The sequence below is a fragment of the Manis pentadactyla genome, chromosome 3 (genome assembly GCF_030020395.1).
Source record: "Manis pentadactyla isolate mManPen7 chromosome 3, mManPen7.hap1, whole genome shotgun sequence".
Lineage (NCBI taxonomy): Eukaryota > Metazoa > Chordata > Mammalia > Pholidota > Manidae > Manis > Manis pentadactyla.
Window position 1 is genome coordinate 15,899,432 of NC_080021.1, and position 24,738 is coordinate 15,924,169.

A 24,738-nucleotide genomic window follows, 5' to 3' on the forward strand; every position below is an offset into this window, starting at 1 on the left:
CCAAGCAATGCTGAGAACAAGAAGAATATGGACCACCATCACTATTCCCCAAGGTGCAGCAGACTTTTCATTTCCAACTTAATATTTCAATTGTTGGGATTTTATTCGGGCGGTGGAAGGAAAGGGGCACTAAATTTGTTTTGCCTAAGCAAAGTAAACTTACAGCTCGAGTGGAGAGCATTTCATTCATGTTGTGGTCATACTGCTCAGTTAAGATGGCTAAGTTTTGGGTCTGCTTCTCCTTAGGGTTTACTCTTTAGCACCACGAGCAAAAACCTGAAAGTCAGCTAACTAATCTTTCAAAGGTCAAAGAAAAGTTATGAGGCAAGAGAAGGGACAACCCTTCTTGTGGTAATGATACCAGGCATGAACTATATAAACACTTTTGAGATAAAATAATTTGAGTTCAGAAACAGAATAACTCTGGCTTTAAATCACAGGTTAATTATTCTATGAACTCAAGTTTCAACAAAACTTAGTAAGATGAGATATATTTTATAAGGTATACCCATCAAGCCTACAAGTAACAACACTCATTTGCTACACAAAGGCAGAACCTATAGTTGAAATTATTTACCTCAATATATATACTGCCAGATATTGAATGGTTGACTAAGTGTGCAAATGCATGTATGACCAAACACTCTTGTCAAGGAACTAGTTCACACTCTTTGCTCCCATACTACAAAATCAAATATATATCCTTTTCTGCATTTTACACCAATTGAGGTACTAAGTCATAGTCATGTACCTTTATTCTGTGAAGGGTAAAGAAATGTCTAGCTAGAAAGACAAACTCTTGGTTTAGTTATGCTTAGCACTGCTCTTAAATACTGCCTTTGGTTAATAAAATTCCTCCAAGTTAGCCAGAAATGGAACAATGAAATTTAGAATTCTCTTCTGACTTTGTGTAACAGCCTCCATTCTTTAAAAAACTTTTAAATATTCAAATATATTGCCAAGAAAACTATAGTCACTCCATATCACTAGCTAATGACAAAAAGGAATGCCCTGAAAATTTTTCTCAACAAGATTAATACTTATACCAAGAACAAACTATATTCCTCAATGTTTCACTCAAGTGAAAGCAGGATAAACATGTTCCAGTTGTTTCTTAATCACTTAATACTGACAAAACGTCACCTAATGGCAGATGAAGAAATGGCAGATAAACAATAGGTGTTTACCCAAGTCATTCCTCACAAATGGTGCCCCAATGTCTACAAATACTGTCAGCTTACCTAAGTGTGCAAACTGAAGTCCTCCTATCCCCCTTAAAGTCTTGGAGAAAGTTGGAATAGTTGCAGCTATTGAAGTTGAACTACTACTTAGCAAGTACAAACTTACCTAAAAAGGTTGCAACTATTACTTAAGTAAATGATATGACATGATGTTAAAATAGAGTCTGTTTTCTCCAAGAAGGGACTAGGTTACCAAAGGGAAGGGGTTGGGGAGCGTGGGTGGGGAGGGATGGAGAAGGGGATTAAGGGCACTATTATTAGCACTCACAATATAGTGGGGTCATGGGGAATGCAGCACAGCACGGAGAAGACAGTAATGACTCTATAGTGTCTTACTACGCTGATGGACAGTGACTGCAGTGGGTTGGGGGGGACTGGATAGTATGAATGAATGTTGAAACCACAATGTTGCTCATGTGAAACCTTCTTAAGATTGTTTATCAATGATACCTTAATTTAAAAAAAGAATCTGTTTTGTTCAAATTGTGCAAGTATATAGATATATACAACTAAGAGGAACATGGTGATTTTCTTTCCCACTGAAGTAACAGAACAATTTCTTTTACAGAAAATCTTGAGCTTATGTATCATGAGAAGGATGCTTTCTATCTGAAGTCTGACTACGACTGTGAGACATTGTTTTTCCCCTTGATTTTTTAACACTATCTGTGAAAATCAGACTAGTGTCTACAAGCTTTCAAACTGAGAAGGCTGCCACAACAGGGAACAAAAAGGAAGGGTTAAACAGCAAACAACTAACCTCTTCCAAGCCCCAGAGAAATGAAGTCGTATCAGATTTATGGTCTGACCAAAGACACTAAATAAGCTTTCAGTTTGGTTTACTTCTGGGTGCTGCTCACTTTAAAACTGTAATTCATTTTATACACATGCTTTAAATATCTTTTGGTGGGAAACCCTACTATGTAACCACTACAAAGACAAAATAAATCTGGAAAATCATTATGAATTCTGATTGTGATAAGCATTAACTAATGACGGTTATGAGGGTAGTCAACGTACGAGCCACTCTGTAAACGATGTTCATTAGCTGTTCTGAAGATACAGCAAAGTATAAAATTTTACTTAGATTCACAAGGAAAGGGTGAATCTTAGCTTTGCTTCTATGTTTTGTTCAGGACAACTTGTATGAATGAAGTTGAATAGGAATCAGAGATACCACTAGGTGTGGTTTAGCTTCTGGTTTGGACACCGATTACTTCCGTGAGTGAATTTCACTTCACTTCAGGAGAGTTATTCAGGTAAGTGTTGTTACCTGATAGTTTTATAGTTAAATGGTCAAAGAGTTTGAAAAAGGGTATAAAGAAGATAGTGTGGAACCGGGGCCTTATTGGATGTAAATACAAGTTTACAATGTGCAGACATGTACAGATTAACTGAGGTACTACTGTGGGTGACAACATATATAGTGGGTCATTCATGTGATTATACTTCACATATTCATTACAAGATATAAAATTTGAAAATTCCTTGGAATTGTTAACTCTGGTTGATTTTGGTAGAGGGGGCTGGACCAGGTGGCCTAAAGAACAAGGAGAGGGGAAACCTTTAACTTTATAATAAATATACTTTGGCATCTTTTGAATTTTGTATCATACAAATAAATTTCTCTATCAAAGCAAATACAAAATTTAAAGTCCTTTGATACTATATATATCACCAACACTTGTCTTTCCTTATTTGTCTACAAGACAGCATATAATACCTTGCTTCACTCTGATGTACTAATTAAAAAAATACACTCCAACTACACATGCCCTGGTCTTACCTATGTTATCAAACACAGAAAGAATGGGAGTAACAGTGTGATAATTCCACTATTCCTCCAAAGATGAGTATTGACAATGAAAGGAGAGGGGGTAAAAAGGCATTTTTCATTCACTGGTTTCTGTACTAATTAAGAACTTACTGCCTCTTTTAGATACAAATCACATTCAGAGGAAATAAGATTCCAAAACTATAAAACTTGGAACAACAGAGAGAAGCCAGCAGGTTAGTATGTTGATATGTAGATTGTAGTACCAACACTGGACATTTGGGTGCACTTAAAATGAGAATTTTGACTCTTATTTGTGATACTTTCCACAGTTAAAAAGTTCTGGCCATTTTTTGGTACTCTGCTGAGAAATACACAAGCAGAAGTCTGTAGCCATAGACCCTCTACACCAACACTAACCAAACATGCTGAAAATGAAAAGAAAAAAAGCTTAATCAATTTCTTGATGACAGACATCTGGCTTAGACTTTTACTGTTTACATGATGCCTTTTATCTGTTCTCCTTTGCCAAGAAGCTTAGGCTAAAGGTACCTTCAGACTCTTCGGCTGCTGTCGAACCTGCATGACATGCTTCCGCCTTAGTTCTCGCTCTCTCCGTTTATTACGCTCCAGCTGGTCAGTGAGCTCGGTTTGATGCTGCAGACTCATCAACTCACAGCGCATCTTCTGCACTGTGTTGAGGTGGCGGAACTCCAGTTCTTGTGTGGATTCATGCTGTCGCAGTAGCATTGCATGCTCTAAGTCCTTTTGAGCCTGCCTTTTATTTAATTCCTAATCCATAAAAAAAGACAAAGGTGTAATTTGCTGATGTACAAGGCCAGGAGAAAAAAAATCCTAAGAAACAGAATAACCAGGATATATAGATGTAATCCTCTGATTTAATAATGGCTGCACAGTGAATATTAGACTTTTATTACTGGAACTGGAGAAAATGGGCAATTAGTAGTACAATTGCCTTATCTGTTCATTTACTATTTATACTACTTTTAGCAATAAGCTTAAGACATATCAAATCTGTCCCAAGAGACTTAATGTCCTTTCTACTCTCTTTCCATCATTTATGTTTCCTAATTCTGTATTGAACAGGATTTCTAAGTCATCCTTTGAATTTCTTCAGAGTATACTTTCAATTCTATTACATGCAGTATACCCAGTATAGTGCAGTGGTTAAGAACACAAGACTCTAGGGCTAGGCTGCCTGCTTTCTAAATCCTGGCTATGCTACTGACAAGCAGTGAGTCCTTGGGTTAATTACTTAAACTCTCTGTGCTTCCATTTCATTACTTCTCAAATGGAGACCATAACATAGCTGTTTCATAAAATTAACGTGAGGGTGAAATGAGTTCATAAGTGGAAAGCTGTCAGAATACCTACCTCCTGATCAATAAATGTTACTACAATTTTTTTCAGTTTAAAAGATCAAATGTACAACACACACACACATACACTCACACACACTCTCTCTCTTTTTCTATGTAGAAGGAAGTCAGACGTGCCCCCTTTGCCTCTGCTGCCCCTTCTCGAGGGGCCAACATTTGGTGCATATGTTTCCCAACCTTCCCCACACTTATCGTGACACAACTATTACACAAAAACATACAGTTTTAAAATTGAATAACAATATATATTATAGGCATATAATATGCTTTCTTTACCTAAAAATATAATGGACAAATACAGATTTAAAAAAATCTTTTATAGGAAGTTTGTGCTTTCTGATGCCATAGTTTTTCTATTTTTTGTTTTATCACAAATTTTCAATAAACATCTACACATGATAAACCATGTAATTATGTTACTATTTCTTTAGGATAGAATTCTAGAAGCGGATTCGATGGGTAGACGATACATGCAAATTAAATAGTTAAAGCTGATGAATTATGCTCCAAAATGGCAGGGTCAGTTTATATTCTTACCAACATTGACCACTTTCCCATGCCACTACTAGGACTTACCAATTTTTTAGACCGATCTTATCTAATTGATGCAATTGTTTTCATTTGAATTTCTTTAATTATTAGTGAATTTGAATAATTATGTTATACTTGAAGTTTATTTTAAGCCACTCTTGGAAATAAATTGATCTATGCTCATAGGTATACCTGATAATGAGAACCGTTGCTTTCATTGGCATAAGTTTCTACATATTCCCAATGAATAATTTCATGATTATAAAACTATGTTAAATGGTAGTATATACCTTCATGGCACCCATTTCGGATGAAAAGGCATAAGTTATCCTATTAATTTTCTCATATTTAAAAATTAACAGTTCTTTCATTCATGGAATTAATATTTATTATATATTTACTTATTACATATTTATTGAATACCTATTATGGGCCAGCCACTAGCTACAAAGCCTGGATATATCTAGCCACTGGATATAACAGCCCTGAACAGAACCTGGGACTTCATCTAATTTCCATTCTACTTGGGGAGAGAGAGATCCTCATAAAAAGTGTGTGCACGTATGTGTGTGTGTGTGTGTGTGTGTGTGGTGTGTGTGAGAGAGAGAGAGAGAGAGAGAGGACTGCAAGAATATTTACAGAAGGGAGGAGGATTTGGAGATCAGAATTGAGGAGATATGAAGTGAGGGAGAAGGTGAACTGTGTGGGTTGGGTTTCCAGGGAAGAAGGACTTAGGCAAAGGCAAGCAGAGGCGCTCTAAGGCCCTGAGGGTGGGATGTGACTGACATATTTTCAGGAAGATTCTGATTTCACACCATTTACACATACCTCCCTGACAAGGTCCTGCTCCAAGTTGTGGCACCCAAGTAACAACTTTCTTTCGAAGAGACGGCATTGCAGCTCTAGGTACTGGCTCTGATGCTGAAGAAGATTGGTCTTTTCCTCTTCTTGGAAATGCTGTATGTTCTCTTTCTGCTTTGAAAGCCATTCCTCTTTTTCTTTTCTTGGGGTGCTCTTGTTTTCATTCAGCTCCTGGCAAGATAAAGAACAACTGAGTTCAGAATACATAAAAATTAACTACATGAATATACTATTTGGTAGCTGGTAATCTTCAGTAAAAGTACTTAATTTGTGCCCTCTCTCATGGGCAGGCAGGTCAATTACCTTAAAGGAGGTAGGTAGTGTTTCTCTGTTTCTGGAGTTATCCATGAAGTAGGACAAGAAAAGAGAAAACATACACTAGAAAACATGCATACTTTTTAGCTTTGCACAGCTATATTTAGGATGGCTCGTAGCTTTGAAAGCACGCAATGATTGGTGAATGAAGTAAAACATCTTTCTTTAAAGTCCTCCCAAAAAAGGGGAAGAAGACAGTGCTTTAAGTAAAAATCACTCTTGAATTAAAATTAAGGTTAAAATATAGATATGTCTCACTTCTTAGTTTCAACAATAGAAATACTAAATTTTTGGCAAAGTTAAGGATGGGTTCAGTATAAAACACCAGAAATTAAATGGAAAATCAACAAAACCAAAGGAAAACAGAGACCTTTTAGAATAGATTTAATATTCAGCACTATAACCACTGAACAAGGCAAGACCAATGTTTTTCTACAGCATTTTAAATATCATCTCACAAACTTCCTAAAAAAAATGTATTTATACTGGACAAGATGAGAATATTGACAATACACTCAATGATGCAAACCCGAGGATGCTGACAATACATTCAATGATGCAAACCCGAGAATGCTAATTAATACTAGTATATTGCAACCTAAAATGCATCAACCTTGCAGAGAATATAAATCAACCATCTTTCCTAGGCCTAACATGATTTTTTAGAGACTATTAACCTATGGTTCTTCATCTGTTGTTCAAGAAAGAAACCAATTATTCATTACTTTCATTGATAAGATATTCAAACACATAAAAATCAATACACAAAGAATCATTTGACTATGTTTTTTAAAATCTTTTGCCAAGGAAATTCCCCACCCACCAAGACTTCCCCAGTTTACACCCTCTTTTACAGACTGATGGACTGAAATTTTTAGTCCATGTAATTAATTATTAGCACACAGATAAACTAATCTTGATAAAATAATCATAATCTCTTTGGTATAGTGCTTTTTTGTGTGTAGGAATTTGACCTATAATTAGACATATAAGTCTTATTAAGGACATTGGTGGTACAAAGCCTTGCTATATATATACCCTGCCGAGTGAGGTTCATTGATAAGATTTTTCCAACTTTAAAGAATATAACCTGCTATGTATTCCCATTACTGTAATCTAAAAGCTAAACTCAATACTAAACATGGGATTTGAAAAGATGGTAAATAGGATTCCCAACTGTAAATAAATATCCAACAAAATGCAGTTCTATTGTTGTTTCCTAGTGAAATCAGGTTTTAGTTTTATAAATGAATATGTTGTTTTAGATAATCCTTTAAGCATATAATTCATAGTCTAACTAATAAGTTCGTTTTCTGTTAGAAGGTAGTTTTGTGTCTGCGTATGTCTGTCTGTGTGTGTGTGTGTGTGTGTGTGTGTGTGTGTGTGTGTGTGTTCATTTAGAATGATTATTATCAGTATAGAGGAAGGGACATACTATAGTCTTTGTGGGTGGGAAATTTCCTTGGCAAAAGATTTTGAAAAACATAGCCAAGTGATTCTGTATATGCCTGTATTATCCCTGTCTTCTCATTGACATCCTTAAGTTGAGAACTACAAGTTTATGTGCTTTTTATATTTATGTGTTTGAGTATCTTATCCACAAAAGTAATAAAGAATTGGTTTCTTTCTTGAATAACAGGTGAAGAACCATAAGGTCAATAGTCTCTGAAAAATCATCTTATACCTACAAAAGATGGCTGATTTATATTCTCTGCAATATAATAAATATGCTATAGTTGACACATACCATTTTCCTGTCCTGACCACTATCCTGAATAATAATCCCCTTTCAGAAATTGCCTTAGGACAACATGGCTTTCCTCACAGTTAGACTAGATCTGTGATAAAAATAAGTTCAAGAAAGCAGCACATAAAGGGCAAACACACATGAAATCCTGTAGCCATAACGACATAATTAGCATGCTTTCCTATTAAAGAAAATGGGATGAGAAGAAATGCCTCTTATCCTTCTTCTGTGTTAAAATCAGAATAAGAACAAATTATTGTAATATGAGCCCAAAGTAAGAAGGTATGATTTACTTTTAAAGGAAGAGACGTACGGCTCTTTTTCACAGTGAAAATATTTTTATTTCTAGTGACTCAATTACTTAAGAAGTGCTTAGGAAAGCTACTAAATAATAGCTTTATAAAATAATTCACAGTTTCAAGAGATCACTCTTTTTAGATCACACTCAACTGAGGATCTCAGCCATTGAAAAGTAATAGGTTATAATCAATGTCCTCACTTAAACTGATATATTGTTAGTGGCCACAAACAAAAGAAAAATTTATCTTAATGGTTCTATGAGTAGATCAATATTGGATATAACCAGTAAGCAGGTAAGTGGCTTGAAAATTTTTATAAAGTAAATACCTCCTTAAGCTGTTCCTTTCGAAGTTTGTATTCTCTCTTCTGGGTCTTCAAAAGGCTATTCAGTTCTTTCTTCTGCTCATCCTGGATACGCCGCTGAAATTTTTTCACCTTGTTGCACATCACTTTAGCCTATAGGAAAATTTTTAAATGGATCAAATTAGCTAAGTAGATAAGCTTCAAAGCAGCAGTTTAATACACATTAGCAAGGATATTTCCTCCCACCTAAGATTATAAAATCAGTACAATCATTACCAAAACAAGAATATCCAACAAATTATTAACAAGTATTACTCAGCATCCTTATGATTTGAATTTCAGAGAACCACTAAAATGGAACTCATCTTTAAAATGCTGATCTTTTACAGGGTCAGTGTTTTCACCTTTTTTCCCCCATTTAAGTGGAGTATGCTGCCCGACACCCCCCACTAATAAAACAAAACAAATGTAATTAAGTTATGACCTTTTATCTAGCTTGATTTGTGTATTAAACAATGTAATACGTTCATCTTCAAATTAAACCCTTTTAATTTGTATTTTAAATAATATGAAAATGTTAAATATTAAATACCTATATATTATTATTTTATTTCTGATGATACATGCAATAGTTGACCCTTAAACAACATGGGGATTAAGGGTGCTGACTCCCAACAGAGTAAAAAAATCCTCCTATAACTTTTCATTCCCCAAAAACTTAACTACTAAAAGCATACTGCCGACTGGCAGCCTTACTAACAACATGAACAGATATTCACACATATTCTGTATGTTGTATAAATTCTATACTGTATTCTTACAATAAAGCTAGAACAAGAAAATGATCTTTTAAACTGTCTCCCAAAACATTTTCCAAGACCTTTATTGAAAAAAAAAAGTATATAAATGGGCCTGTGCAGTTCAAACCTACGTTATTCGAGGGTGAACTATACATATCCATTGTGGAACATTTAGGAAATACAGAAAAACACAAAGAAGAAAAATCTTGCATGATTTTACCACCCAGAGATGACCAATACAAACATTTTGGTGCATACCCTTCCTAATTTTTTCTAGGCATGTATAGATATTGATATAAATATATAAAACAAATCTAAAATCATATTGTACATCCTGTTTCATGAATTCCTTTCCTAAAAATGTTAGTATCTACCTCTTTACGAAGTATTCAAGAAAGTACAACACCAAACAGGATTCTAAATATTTCTACATTCTTTCACCAAATTATTTCAAAATCAAATGTTCATTTACACCAGAAATTATTTTGCTAAATTCTCTGTTCCTGTGAGAGAGTGATTCTTTTTTTTTTTTGCAGGGAAGGGTGAACAGGGTAGCTATAAATGCCCCAGGGCAGACTAGCCAGACATATTTGAAGATATGGTGTAAATTTATTGAGAAGTTTACATTTTACTTGACAACTGTGAATATCAAAATAAATTGAAACTAATGGAACGCCAAGGAAATTAGAAACCAGTTTTCACAAAAGACTCCTAAAAAATGCACCTTTATCATACAGTAGAATGATACTTATTTGTAGTAAACAAATGGGCTAAATCTGAATCTGAAACCCTCTTAATTCCTCTTAATTTAACATTCTCTGTATATTACAGTACTCTTCAATTCTTCTGATATAAAAATGCTACTATAAATTTAAGGTTTCCAAAAAGTACATAGAGAATGATGAATGTTTTTTTGACACCTAAATCACCTACTAACTGATTTACCAAACTTCTCAGATAACCAAAGTACCCACGGCCTAGAACAGAATACTTAATGACTTTTTTTTCATTAAGGTATCTTTGATATACACTCTTATGACGGTTTCACATGAAAAATAATGTGGTTACTACATTCACCCACATATATCATCGAGTTCCCCCCATACCCCACTGCAGTCACTGCCCATCGGTGTTCTAAGATGCCACATCACTACATGTCTTTTCTGTGCTACACTGTCTTCCGCATGATCCCCCCCTATACCATGTGTACTGATCATAATAGCCCTCAATGCCCTTCTCCCTCCCTCCTCAACCGCCCTCCCGCACCCCTCCCCTTTGGTAACCGCTAGTTCCTTCTTGGAGTTTGTGAGTCTGCTGCTTTGTTCCTTCAGTTTTGCTTCATTGTTATACTCCACAAATAAGGGAAATCATTTGGTACTTGTCTTTCTCTCCCTATCTTATTTCACTGAGCGTAATACCGTCTAGCTACATCCATGTTGCTGCAAATGGTAGGATCTGTTTCTTTCTTATGGCTGAATAGTATTCCATTGTGCATATGTACCACTTCTTCTTTATCCATCCATTTACTGATGGACACTTAGGTTGCTTCCATATCTTGGCTATTGTAAATAGTGCTGTGATAAACATAGGGGTGCATATGTCTTCTTGAATCTGACAACTTTTTTCCTCTGGGTAAATTCCTAGGAGTGGAATTCGCGGGTCAAATGCAATTTCTATTTTTAGTTTTTTGAGGGACCTCCATATTGCTATCCACAATGGTTGAACTAGTTTACATTCCCACCGGCAGTGTAGGAGGGATCCCCTTCCTCTGCATTCTAGCCACCATTTGTTGTTCCTAGTCTTTTCGATGTTGGCCATGCTAAATGGTATGAGGCGATAACTCATTGTGCTTTTAATTTGCATTTCCCTGATAATTAGTGATATGGAACATCTTTTCAAGTGCCTCTTGGCCATCTGAATTTCATCTTTGGAGAATCGTCTGTTCATATCCTGTGATTTTTTAATTGGGTTATTTGCTTTTTGGGTGTTGAGGCATGTGAACGCTTTACATATTTTGGATGTTAATCACTTGTCGGATATGTTGTTCACAAATATATTCTCCCATACTGTAGGATGCCTTTTTGTTCTGCTGATGGTGTCTTTTGCTGTACAGAAAAGCTTGATGTAGTCCCATTTGTTCATTTTTGCTTTTGTTTCCCTTGCCCAAGGAGATGCATCCAGGAAAAAGTTCCTCATGTTTATATACAAGAGATTTTGCATATGTTGTCTTCTAAGAGTTTTATGGTTTCATGACTTACATTCAGGTCTTTGATCCATTTTGAATTTACTTTTGTGTATGGGGTTAGACAATAATCCAGTTTCATTCTCTTGCATGTAGCTGTCCAGTTTTGCCAACACCAGTTGTTGAAGACGCTGTCATTTCCCCATTGTATGTCCATGGCTCCAGTATGGTATATTAATTAACCACATTTGCTTGGGTTTATATCTGGGATCCCTACCCTGTTCTATTGGTCTTTGGGTCTTTTCTTGTGCCAGTACCAAATTGCCTTTGCAGTAGAGGTTGAAGTTGGGGAGGATAATCCGCCCCCTGCTTTATTCTTCCTTCTCATGATTGCTTTGGCTATTTGGGGTCTTCTGTGGTTCCATATGAATTTTAGAACTATTTGATCTAGTTCACTGAAAAATGCTGTTGGCATTTTGATAGGGATTGCACTGAATCGGTAGATTGCTTCAGGCAGGAGGCCATTTTTACAGTATTAATTCTTCCTATCCATGAGCAAGGGATGTTATTTCCATTTATTAGTATCTTCTTTTTCTTAAATGTCTTGTAGTTTTCAGTGTATAGGTCTTTCACTTCCTTCGTTAGGTTTATCCCTAGGCATTTTATTCTTTTTGATGCAGTTGGGAATGGAATTGTTTTCCTAATTTCTCTTTCTGCTAGTTCATCATTAGTGTATAGGAATGCAAGAGATTTCTGTGTATTAATTTTGTATCCTGCCACTTTGCTGAATTCAGTTGTTAGTACTAGTAGTTTAGGGGTGGATTCTTAAAGATTTTTTATGTATAATATCATGTCATCTGCAAACAGTGACAGTTTAACTTCTTCTTTACCAACCTGGATGCCTTTTATTTCTTTGTGTTGTCTGATTGCTGCGGCTAGGACCACTAGTACTATGTTGAATAAAAGTGGAAAGAGTGGGCATCCTTCTCTTGTTCCCGACTTAGAGGAAAAGCTTTCAGCTTCTCACTGTTAAGTATGATGTTGGCTTTGGGTTTGTCATATATGGCCTTTACTATGTTGAGGTACTTGCCCTCTATACTCATTTTCTTGATATTCTTTACCATGAATGGAAGTTGAATTTTGTCGAGTGCTTTTTCTGCTTCTATGGAGATGATCATGTGCTTTTTGTCCTTATTTTAGTTAATGTGGTGGATGATGCTGATGGATTTTCAAATGTTGTACCATCCTTTCACCCCTGGAATAAATTGTACTTGATCATGATAGACGATCTGATATATTTTTTACTATGATTTTGTTGAGTGTTTTTGCACCTATGTTCACCAGAGATATTGGTCTAGAATTTTCTTTTTTTGTGGTGTATTTGCCTAATTTTGGAATTACAGTGATGCTGGCCTCATAGAATGAGGGTGGAAGTATTCCCTCCTTGTCTACTTTTTGGAAAGCTTTAAGGAGGATGGGTATTAGGTTTTCACTAAATGTCTGATAAAATTCAGCAGTGAAGCCATCTGGTCCAAGAGTTTTATTTTTAGGTAGATTTTTATTACCAATTCAGTTTTGCTGCAGGTAATTGATCTGTTCAGATTTTCTGTTCCTTTCTGGGTCTGCCAAGGAAGGTTGTACTTTTCTTGAAAGACTGTACACTCCTTCTGGGTCATCAAGTTTCTCAGCATACAATTTTTCACCATATTCTCTAACAATTCTTTGTATTTCCGTAGTGCCCATAGTGATTTCTCCTTTCTCATTTCTAGACACTCTTTTTTTCTTGGTAAGTCTGGCTAGGGTTTTTTCTATTTTGCTTATTTTCTCAAAGAACCAGCTCCTGCTTTCATTGATTCTATTGTTTTATTCTTCTCGATTTTATTTAAGCCTGCTCTAATCTTTATTATGTCCCTCTTCTACTGACTTTGGGCCTCATTTGTTCTGCTTTTTCTAGTTTTGTTAATTGTGAATTTAGACAGTTCATATCGGATTTCTCTTCTTTCCTGAGGCAGGCCTGTATTGCAATATACTTCCCTCTTAGCACAGCCCTAGCTGCACCCCACAGATTTTGCATTGCTTGATCTGTTTTTATTTGCTCATTGATCCATTGATTATTTAGGAGCATGTTGTTAAGCCTTCATGGGTTTGTGGGTCTTTTCATTTTCTTTAAGTAACTTATTTCTAGTTTCATACCTTTGTGGTCTGAGAAGCTGGTTGGTTCAATTTCAATATTTTTGTATTTACTGACGTTCTTTTTTGTAGTCTAGTATATAATCTATTCTTGAAAACGTTCCATGTGCACCTGAGAAGAATGTGTATCCTGCGGCTTTTGGGTGGAGCATTCTGTAGATATCTGTTAGGTCCATCTGTTCTAATGTGTTGTTCAGTGCCTCTGTTTCCTTACTTATTTTCTGTCTGGTTGATCTGTACTTTGGAGTGAGTGGTGTGTTGAAATCTCCTAAAATGAATGCATTGCATTCTATTTCCTCTTTTAATTCTGTTAGTATTTGTTTCACATATGCAGGGGCTCCTGTGTTGGGTGCATAGGTATTTATAATGGTTATATCCTCTTGCTGGACTGACCCCTTTTTCATTATGTTTATCATTATGTAATGTCCTCCTTTGCTCTTGTGGCTTTCTTTCTTTTGAAGTCTACTTTGTCTGATACAAGTACTGTAACTCCTGCTTTTTTCTCCCTATTGTTTTCATGAAATATCTTTTTCCATCCCTTCACTTTTAGTCTGTGTATGTCTTTGGGTTTGAGGTGAGTCTCTTTTAAGTGGCATATAGATGGGTCTTGCTTTTTTATCCATTCTATTGCCCTGTGTCTTTTGATTGGTGCATTCAGTCCATTTACATTTAGGGTGATTATCAATAGGTACGTACTTATTGCCATTGCAGGCTTTAGATTCGTGGTTACCGAAGGTTCAAGGGAAACTTCCTTACTATCTAAGAGTCTAAGCTCACTTAGTGTGCTATTGCAAACACAATCTAAAGATTCTTTTTTTTTTCTCCTCCTTTTTTTTCCTCCTCCATTGTTTATATAGTATCAGATTCTGTACTCTTTGTCTAGCTCTTAAGGTACTTTGGGATAGTTGATTTAATTTTGCATTTGCTTAGTAAGTAATTATTCTGCTTTCTTTAATGTGGTTTTATTACCTCTGGTGACAGCTGTTTAGCCTTAGGAACACTTCCATCTATAGCAGTCCATCCAAGATACAATGCACAGACAGTTTGTGGGAGGTAAATACTCTCAGCTTTTGCTTATCTGGAAATTGTTTGATCCCTCCTTCAATGTTAAATGATAATCTTGCCAGGTAGAGTATTCTTGCTTCTGCTTCATTGCATTAAATATATCATGCCACTCCTTTCTGGCCTGTTTTCTGCTGAGAAGTCTGATGATAGCCTGATGGGTTTTCCTCTGTATGTGATCTTTTCTCTCTCTCTGGCTTCTTTTAATATTTTGCCCTTATCCTTGATCTTTGCCATTTGAATTATTATATATTTTGGTGTTGTCTTCCTTGGGTCCCTTGTGTTGGGAGATCTGTGCACCTCCATGGCCTGAGAGACTATCTCCTTCCCCAGACTGGGGAAGTTTTCAGCAATTACCTCCTCAAAGACACTTTCCCTTTTCCTCTCTCTTCTTCTTCTGATACCCCCATAATATGAAAATTGTTCCGGTTGGACTGGTCACACAGTTCTCTCAATATTCTTTCATTCCTAGAGATCTTTTTTTCTGTGCCTCAGCTTCTTTGCATTCCTCTTTAATATTTTTTCATTTATCATCTCCTCCACCATATCTAATCTGCTTTTAAATCCCCGCATTGTATTCCGTAATGAATGGATCTCTGTTCTGGATTTGTTCCTGCATTCTTGAGCATTTTTATATACCTACATGGATGTGTTTACTATTTTTAAAAAATCTCTTTTAGGAAGATTGATGAGTTCATTTTCACTTGACCTCTTTTCTGGTGTTTTGGGGATTTTGTTTTGAACCAGGTTCCTCTGGCATTTCATATTTGTATGTGCCACCCTCTAGGACCCTGAAGGCGTACTCCCTGGAGTTACTTAGCCTGTGGAGTGATGTCAGGGTCTCAGCAGAGCGACACTGGTGACTGGGGGTTGGGAAGAGCTGTTTCCTGCTTCCCGGCTACTGTGCATCTCTCCACAGCCAGACTAGTCAACCGAACACACAGGTGTAACCCTCTATGCCTTGCATTTGTAGCTGCTGTAGGCAGGACCTCCCTTTGGATGGACTGACACCAGGGCAGGAGCAGCTGCTTTGTAAGCTAGTGCCAGCCTGCCAGAGGTGCAGCAGGTTGCATATCATGGTGGAAGGCTTCGGAGCTGTGTAGCCAGCCAGGGGGATGGAGCACCTGAAGTTCCTGAAAAGTTTCCAACCTGCTGGGCAGAGTGCATCTGGACAATTTTGTCTACCTGTAATTTCTCCTGAGCAGCAAGCCCTGTGCAATCCTTGTCCATTTAGTAGACATCTCACTGTTAGGAACTGTCTCTCATACTGCCTGCCTTTCTTTTGTCCCAGAGCAGCTGGATGTGAATCCCTGTTTTCCACAACAGCTGGAATCTCAGTCTGTCCAACTATTCCTCCTGTCTTAGCTTTCCAACCCCACTAATCTCGAGCACCATGCAATATAGGTTCTTGCTCCCACAGCAGATCTCCAGGGCTGGGTGTTCAGCAGTCCTAGGCCTCCACCCCATCTCCACTCCATTTCTCTTCCTTCTGCCAGTGAGCTGGGGTGGGAGAAGTGCATGGGTCCCCACAGATCACGGCTTTGGTATGTTACCCTTTTTGAGGTCTGTTCTTTTCTTCAGGTGTAAGCAGTCTTGTGCTGCCTTCTTTCCTGTTGATCTTTTAGGGTTAGTTGTATTAACTATATTTTCGTATTATATGTGGTTTTGGGAGGAGGCCTCTCTCCCACCTCTCACATCGTCATGTTTAATCTGATCTACCTGACTTAACCACTGTTACATGATAAAAGTATCAAGTTATCAGGACGTAATTCCATACCTACTGGTTCCCGACTCAGCACTTGATATTTTACCTATTATATAAATACTTCTCCCTTTCCCCAATTGACTTGCTACTTCTGGGGAACAGATACCCTAACATCAAAATGCCATCTTGGTTAATTTTGAAATAGTCACAAGGGAGAATAAACACATTAGTAACACTGGTCAGCTACCTCTTTTTCCACTGCCGCCTGGTGTTTCTTGAGAAGCTTCTTCATTTCTGCAGCAAAGGTCTTACGCTGAGTTTCAAGGTCTTTCTCTAATCTGAGGCGATGCTCATCCATCTCAGCCTTTAACTTTTTTACCAGATTCACCAGCTGTTTCTGATGTTGCTGTGTCATTCTGTTACAGCCAGACATTTGTTCTCTGAGCTGACTTTCCTGCTCATGTTCTGGCATTTCACTTGTAACCTAAAACAATGGAGAGGAAAGAATGAAGTAAACCAAAACCTTTTTCTTTCAAAACCATCTTAGACCAGTCTACTATCAACTAAGTAGGTAATTCATGTAGGAGATCCCAGTCAACAGCTTCTAATAAAATTTCATCTGAAAAAGCAGAGCAGCTAGCTGGTTCTAAAATTTAAGTGGGAATGTAAAGGCCCTCGAATAGCCAAAGTTTTGAGGGGGTATGAAAAGTTGGTAGATGTAAACTTCAGTAATCAGAACAGTGTGGTATTGGTATAAGGACAGGCTGAATAGAGCAAAGGAACACAGGAAAATCTGGAAATGGACTCACATATATTCAGTCAATTGACTTGCTACCAAAATGTCAAGTTAAGACAAAGAGGAAAGGAAAGTGTTTTTAACAAATCCAGCTTTAACAAATAAATAACAAAATAAATAAATGCTTAATCATGCTATACACAGAAATTACTTTGAAAAGACTCACTTGACCTAAACCTAAAATCCAGAATCATGGAGCAGAGGAAAACACAGAATATTGTCATGACCTTGGGGTCAGCAGATATTTCTTGGGTACAACACAAAAAACACTGATTATAATTAAAAAAATGTATAAACTGGATTCTTGAATAGAGGCAAAATTCAGATAATGTAAGATTAATCATTTAAAGTGAACAATTCAGTAGCATTTAGTATATTCATGATATTCTGCAACCACTGCCCCATTGTAAAGAAAAAAATGTACAAACTGGATTCTTAGAGACAAAATTCACATAATGTATGATTAATGATTTAAAGTAAACAATTCAGTAGTATTTAGTATATTCGTGATGTTCTGCAAGACTGCCTGTATCTGGTTATAAAACATATATAATAGTTCAGAAGAAAATCCTGTATGTTTTAATCAGTTGCTCTCTAAGCTCCCCTTCTGGTAACCACCAATCTATTTTCTGTCTATGGATTTAACTATTTTGGATGTTTCATATAACATGTGACCTGTTGTGTCTGGCTTCTTTCACCTAGCATGTTTCCAAGGTTCATCCATATTGTATAGGATGTAACAGTACTTGGTTTCTTTTTGTAGCTGAATAATATTCCACTGTATGCACATACCCTCATTTGTTTATCTATTTATTTGTCGCTGGGCCTCTGTGTTTTTTCCACCTTTTGGCTATTGTGAATACTGCTTTTATGAACATTTGTGTATATGCATTTGTTTAAGTACCTGCTTTCAATGGTTTTGGGTATATATCTAGGAGTAGAATTGCTGAGTCATGGGGAAACGCTATGTTTAACTTTTTGAGAAATCATCAACTGTTTACCACAGCAGCTGACATTTTACATTCTTACCAGCAATATACAGCAGGAGTTCTAATTTCTCTACGTGCTCCCCAGTTGTTATTTTCCATCTTTGTTTTTGTTTTTCTCTTTTAATAGCTAGCCATCTAACAAAACAGCAGCAGACTCACAGAGTCCAAGAAGGAACTAGCAGTTACCAAAGGGAAAGGGGTGGGAAGGGTGGGTGGGAAGGGAGGGAGAAGAGGACTAAGGGGCATTATGATTAGTACACATAGTGTAGAGGGGGGAGACGGGGAAGGCAGTAATAGCTCAGAGAAGACAAGCAGTGATTCTATAGCATCTTACTATGCTGATGGACGGTGACTTCAATGGGGTGTTAGGTGGGAAATAGTATGGGTAAAATGTAGTAACCAGTGTTGTGCATGTGAAACCTTCATAAGATTGTATATCAATGATACCTTACCAACAACAACCAAAAAATAGCTGGCCATCCTAGTGGCTGTAAGGTGGTACTCATTGTAGTTTTGATTTGCGTTTCGCTAATGACTAATTATATTGAGTATTTTTTCATGTGCTGTTGGCCATTTGTATATATTCTCTGGATAAGTGTCTATTCAAGTCTTGAACACATTTTTTAAAACTGAGGTATAGTTTATATATTAATTTGAATAGTTTTTTGGTGGAGTCTTTAGGGCTTTTTTTATTTAGTATCAGGTCATCTCCAAACAATGACAATTTCACTTCTTCCTTACTAGTGTGGATGCCTTTTATTTCTTTTTCTTGCCTGATAATGTAGCTAGGAGTTCCAATACTCTGTTGAATAAAAGTGTTGTGAGTAGGCATCCTTGTCGTATTCCTGATTTTAGAGGAAAAGTTCTTAGCTTTTTCATGGCCTTTACTCATTTTTAGTGGGTTGTTTGAATTGGATTTTAAAACTAAAAATTTTAATTTATCACAGATGGAGAAAAAATATTTGCAGGACATATCGGAGATAAAATACCTGTATGTTTCTTATGAAAGTTAAACATAAATATGCCCCATGACTCAGCCATTTTATCCTATGTATTTGTCACAGAAATTAAAACATCATGTTCAAAGACATATACATGTTTATTGCATCTAAGTATTCTGATGGACAGTGACTGTACTGGAGTATGTGGTGGGGACTTGGTAATAGGGGGAGTCTAGTAACCATAGTGTTGCTCATGTAATTGTACATTAATGATACCAAAATGATAAAATAATAAATAAAAGTATTTATTTCATCTTCCACTTGTCCCTTAGGAACCTCTAATCTACTTTCTATGAATTTGCCTATTTTAGATATTTCGTATAAGTGGAATTCTAATAATATTTTTCCTTTTGTGTCTGGCTTATATCATTTAGCATTTTTTCAAGGTTCACTCACATTGTAGCATATATTAGAACACCGTTCCTTTTCACAGCTGAATAATATACCATTGTGTATGTGTATATATAGATATACACTGTGGTTTGTTTATCCATTCATGTGTTTATGAGCACTTGGGTTGTTTCCATCTTTTAGCTATTGTGCCAAGTAACTTTTGGTAATACTGAAAGCAGTGAAGTTAAAAAGGAAGCATTCCTATCAATTGTGAAAAGGAGTTACCTGACCTTCCAATGTTTTCAAGAAAATTTAAAATCTCACACGTGAAAGTGTAGCAGACATCCACATTTCCCAAACTGAGAAGTTGTAATTTTCTACAATTACACCCAGTTTTATTTTTAAAATGTAAACATTATGGAAAATGCAAAAATCACTTTTCATTATCACCCACCTTAAAACTTTCTCCATGTCCCAAAGGCAACCATTATCATTAATATCATGTTGTATACTTACTATTTTTAAATACCTTCGTTTTCATCTAAGTAACTTCAAATAATACATTATATGGTATTTATTCATTTATTTATTTATTTATTTATTCTAAGATTTTAAAAATATTCTTTCTGCATTCTCAAAACATGTTTCCTAAATGCAGACATTAAACTGGGAAATAAAAAGCCTTTTGTCATTTTAAAATAAGTTGCCTAAATTATGTTCCAAACTTCTGAAACATCAAAGAAAAAAAACCCAAACTCTTAAACTAACCAGACTAGGAAAATTAGTTACCAAAGTTGAAATTTGTTTCACTGAAATCCAAATACTCACAGGTCTTGAACGGATGGCAGAATCATTAGACGTAATTGTTTCGATTCCCTCCATCACGGGTAGCTCATCCTTGTTACCCGAGGCATCCTGAAGAATGTCAACCCCACCGCTTTGACTCCTGGTCCTGCTGCACATACGGGGAACAGACTGATGACTTCCAATATTGTGCACTGCTCCTGCCTGTCCAACACCGTGATCTTGGTCCTGAGGGAAAAGAGTATTAGAGTCAAATATCTTTATCTCCTGAATTCTTGATTATTAGCACCTAGCACACCGCTTGGCACACACAGTCTTCAGAATGTTAGTGGTCTATTTTGAGAAATTCCTTGTATTTGCCAAGACCAGAAAGTTTATCAGTTGTTAGTTGACAGATTAAAAATGTGACCAACGAGTAAATACCAAAAAGCCAAACCAACTCTGTGAAAAAGTTAATCAGAGTTATTTCCAAAGTGTAGTCTTTTTCTAAAATTTTTGACATTACTTTGAAATCCATTTCTGCTACACATCTCATGGGGTATACACAGAGATGCTGCTCATTTCTCAATGATTCCAATGGTGAAAACAAACCCCAACCTTTTTCTTAATCCTATAAACATCCCTTTTAGTTATTTTTTATTGAAGCCTTTTATATTTCTTTTCTTCTCAGAATACAGTCTTTAGGATAAACTTCTTCCACTAAGTAATTTAATATTAATTCCTATCTATTTTTATGTAAAATTAAAAATTGTATATATATTTAATCATAATTGGAAGACTGTTCTTCCCAAGAAACCCGGCAAGCTTTGGTATCCGGGCACCAATATTATAGTCTTACCATACCAAACCTCTTTAAGATATGCAGAATAATAAATACAGACCCATGGAATATGGAGGATCTTTTCTTACATCCACAGCCTTAAAAAGTTGCTGTTATTCTAATGTTTAAATGACATTAGAATTTTTTTAATTTCACTTTACTAAAGCATTTCATATACCTAAAATAGCCCCAATTTTCTAGTGACTACTGTTAGAACTAAAAAACAGTATCAAAAATACCAAAACTGTATGTAAGAAAGTCTTCTATTTTAGAGTTAATTAATTATGTAGTGTTATTAAAAAGAAAAGTAACTACTACTCCTGTTTTCAGAATGCAAGGATCTTTCTCAATAGAAAGCAATAAAAAAGAATCAAAGCTTTGGCACTGGGACATGAGCAAAGAAGAAAACAGAAAATACTTAGACTAAAAAAGAGAGCTCCACAAATCATAAGCTTTATATTTTCCTTTGAGGAACTTCTGTATCATTTCTACTACAAATTTGGAAATATGGCAACGTGGAAACAATTCAGTCTCAAGAGTAATATATGAATCCAAACCCATATGCTTCTACAGTAAGTTAGTTAACCACTCTGAGCATTACTTTCCTCACATATAAATAAGTATTTTAGAACCATGTAGAGGAATGAATCCCTATACACAACTGAAAAGAATGAAGTGTTCTTAGTAACAGAATAAGAATGCTCGGTAATAATAATATAATAAATAACAAAATAAATAAATGCTTAATCATGCTATACACAGAAATTAATTTGAAAAGATTCAGCTGACATTTTACATTCTTACCAGCAATATACAGCAGGAGTTCTAATTTCTCTACGTGCTCCCCAGTTGTTATTTTCCATCTTTGTTTTTGTTTTTCTCTTTTAATAGCTAGCCATCTAACAAAACAGCAGCAGACTCACAGAGTCCAAGAAGGAACTAGCAGTTACCAAAGGGAAAGGGGTGGGAAGGGTGGGTGGGAAGGGAGGGAGAAGAGGACTAAGGGGCATTATGATTAGTACACATAGTGTAGAGGGGGGAGACGGGGAAGGCAGTAATAGCACAGAGAAGACAAGCAGTGATTCTATAGCATCTTACTATGCTGATGGACGGTGACTTCAATGGGGTGTTAGGTGGGAAATAGTATGGGTAAAATGTAGTAACCAGTGTTGTGCATGTGAAACCTTCATAAGATTGTATATCAATGATACCTTACCAACAACAACCAAAAAATAGCTGGCCATCCTAGTGGCTGTAAGGTGGTACTCATTGTAGTTTTGATTTGCGTTTCCCTAATGACTAATTATATTGAGTATTTTTTCATGTGCTGTTGGCCATTTGTATATATTCTCTGGATAAGTGTCTATTCAAGTCTTGAACACATTTTTTAAAACTGAGGTATAGTTTATATATTAATTTGAATAGTTTTTTGGTGGAGTCTTTAGGGCTTTTTTTATTTAGTATCAGGTCATCTCCAAACAATGACAATTTCACTTCTTCCTTACTAGTGTGGATGCCTTTTATTTCTTTTTCTTGCCTGATAATGTAGCTAGGAGTTCCAATACTCTGTTGAATAAAAGTGTTGTGAGTAGGCATCCTTGTCGTATTCCTGATTTTAGAGGAAAAGTTCTTAGCTTTTTCATGGCCTTTACTCATTTTTAGTGGGTTGTTTGAATTGGATTTTAAAACTAAAAATTTTAATTTATCACAGATGGAGAAAAAATATTTGCAGGACATATCGGAGATAAAATACCTGTATGTTTCTTATGAAAGTTAAACATAAATATGCCCCATGACTCAGCCATTTTATCCTATGTATTTGTCACAGAAATTAAAACATCATGTTCAAAGACATATACATGTTTATTGCATCTAAGTATTCTGATGGACAGTGACTGTACTGGAGTATGTGGTGGGGACTTGGTAATAGGGGGAGTCTAGTAACCATAGTGTTGCTCATGTAATTGTACATTAATGATACCAAAATGATAAAATAATAAATAAAAGTATTTATTTCATCTTCCACTTGTCCCTTAGGAACCTCTAATCTACTTTCTATGAATTTGCCTATTTTAGATATTTCGTATAAGTGGAATTCTAATAATATTTTTCCTTTTGTGTCTGGCTTATATCATTTAGCATTTTTTCAAGGTTCACTCACATTGTAGCATATATTAGAACACCGTTCCTTTTCACAGCTGAATAATATACCATTGTGTATGTGTATATATAGATATACACTGTGGTTTGTTTATCCATTCATGTGTTTATGAGCACTTGGGTTGTTTCCATCTTTTAGCTATTGTGCCAAGTAACTTTTGGTAATACTGAAAGCAGTGAAGTTAAAAAGGAAGCATTCCTATCAATTGTGAAAAGGAGTTACCTGACCTTCCAATGTTTTCAAGAAAATTTAAAATCTCACACGTGAAAGTGTAGCAGACATCCACATTTCCCAAACTGAGAAGTTGTAATTTTCTACAATTACACCCAGTTTTATTTTTAAAATGTAAACATTATGGAAAATGCAAAAATCACTTTTCATTATCACCCACCTTAAAACTTTCTCCATGTCCCAAAGGCAACCATTATCATTAATATCATGTTGTATACTTACTATTTTTAAATACCTTCGTTTTCATCTAAGTAACTTCAAATAATACATTATATGGTATTTATTCATTTATTTATTTATTTATTTATTCTAAGATTTTAAAAATATTCTTTCTGCATTCTCAAAACATGTTTCCTAAATGCAGACATTAAACTGGGAAATAAAAAGCCTTTTGTCATTTTAAAATAAGTTGCCTAAATTATGTTCCAAACTTCTGAAACATCAAAGAAAAAAAACCCAAACTCTTAAACTAACCAGACTAGGAAAATTAGTTACCAAAGTTGAAATTTTTTCACTGAAATCCAAATACTCACAGGTCTTGAACGGATGGCAGAATCATTAGACGTAATTGTTTCGATTCCCTCCATCACGGGTAGCTCATCCTTGTTACCCGAGGCATCCTGAAGAATGTCAACCCTACCGCTTTGACTCCTGGTCCTGCTGCACATACGGGGAACAGACTGATGACTTCCAATATTGTGCACTGCTCCTGCCTGTCCAACACCGTGATCTTGGTCCTGAGGGAAAAGAGTATTAGAGTCAAATATCTTTATCTCCTGAATTCTTGATTATTAGCACCTAGCACACCGCTTGGCACACACAGTCTTCAGAATGTTAGTGGTCTATTTTGAGAAATTCCTTGTATTTGCCAAGACCAGAAAGTTTATCAGTTGTTAGTTGACAGATTAAAAATGTGACCAACGAGTAAATACCAAAAAGCCAAACCAACTCTGTGAAAAAGTTAATCAGAGTTATTTCCAAAGTGTAGTCTTTTTCTAAAATTTTTGACATTACTTTGAAATCCATTTCTGCTACACATCTCATGGGGTATACACAGAGATGCTGCTCATTTCTCAATGATTCCAATGGTGAAAACAAACCCCAACCTTTTTCTTAATCCTATAAACATCCCTTTTAGTTATTTTTTATTGAAGCCTTTTATATTTCTTTTCTTCTCAGAATACAGTCTTTA

The 24,738-nt window shown here is 35.9% G+C and overlaps 1 protein-coding gene across 1 annotated transcript in view; it reads right to left on the reverse strand.

Annotated features, from left to right (window-relative positions):
* LOC118935858 (serine/threonine-protein kinase TAO1-like) overlaps positions 1-24,738 on the reverse strand; it is a 136,540-nt gene that overhangs the window by 8,759 nt on the left and 103,043 nt on the right. The window contains exons 14-19 of the mRNA XM_057497744.1: positions 24,080-24,283; positions 20,359-20,562; positions 16,659-16,895; positions 8,497-8,625; positions 5,775-5,978; positions 3,568-3,807 (exon numbers count right to left, since the gene is read on the reverse strand). Of these exons, the coding sequence (XP_057353727.1) occupies positions 3,568-3,807; positions 5,775-5,978; positions 8,497-8,625; positions 16,659-16,895; positions 20,359-20,562; positions 24,080-24,283 (1,218 nt within the window). The remainder of the gene's footprint in view (positions 1-3,567; positions 3,808-5,774; positions 5,979-8,496; positions 8,626-16,658; positions 16,896-20,358; positions 20,563-24,079; positions 24,284-24,738) is intronic.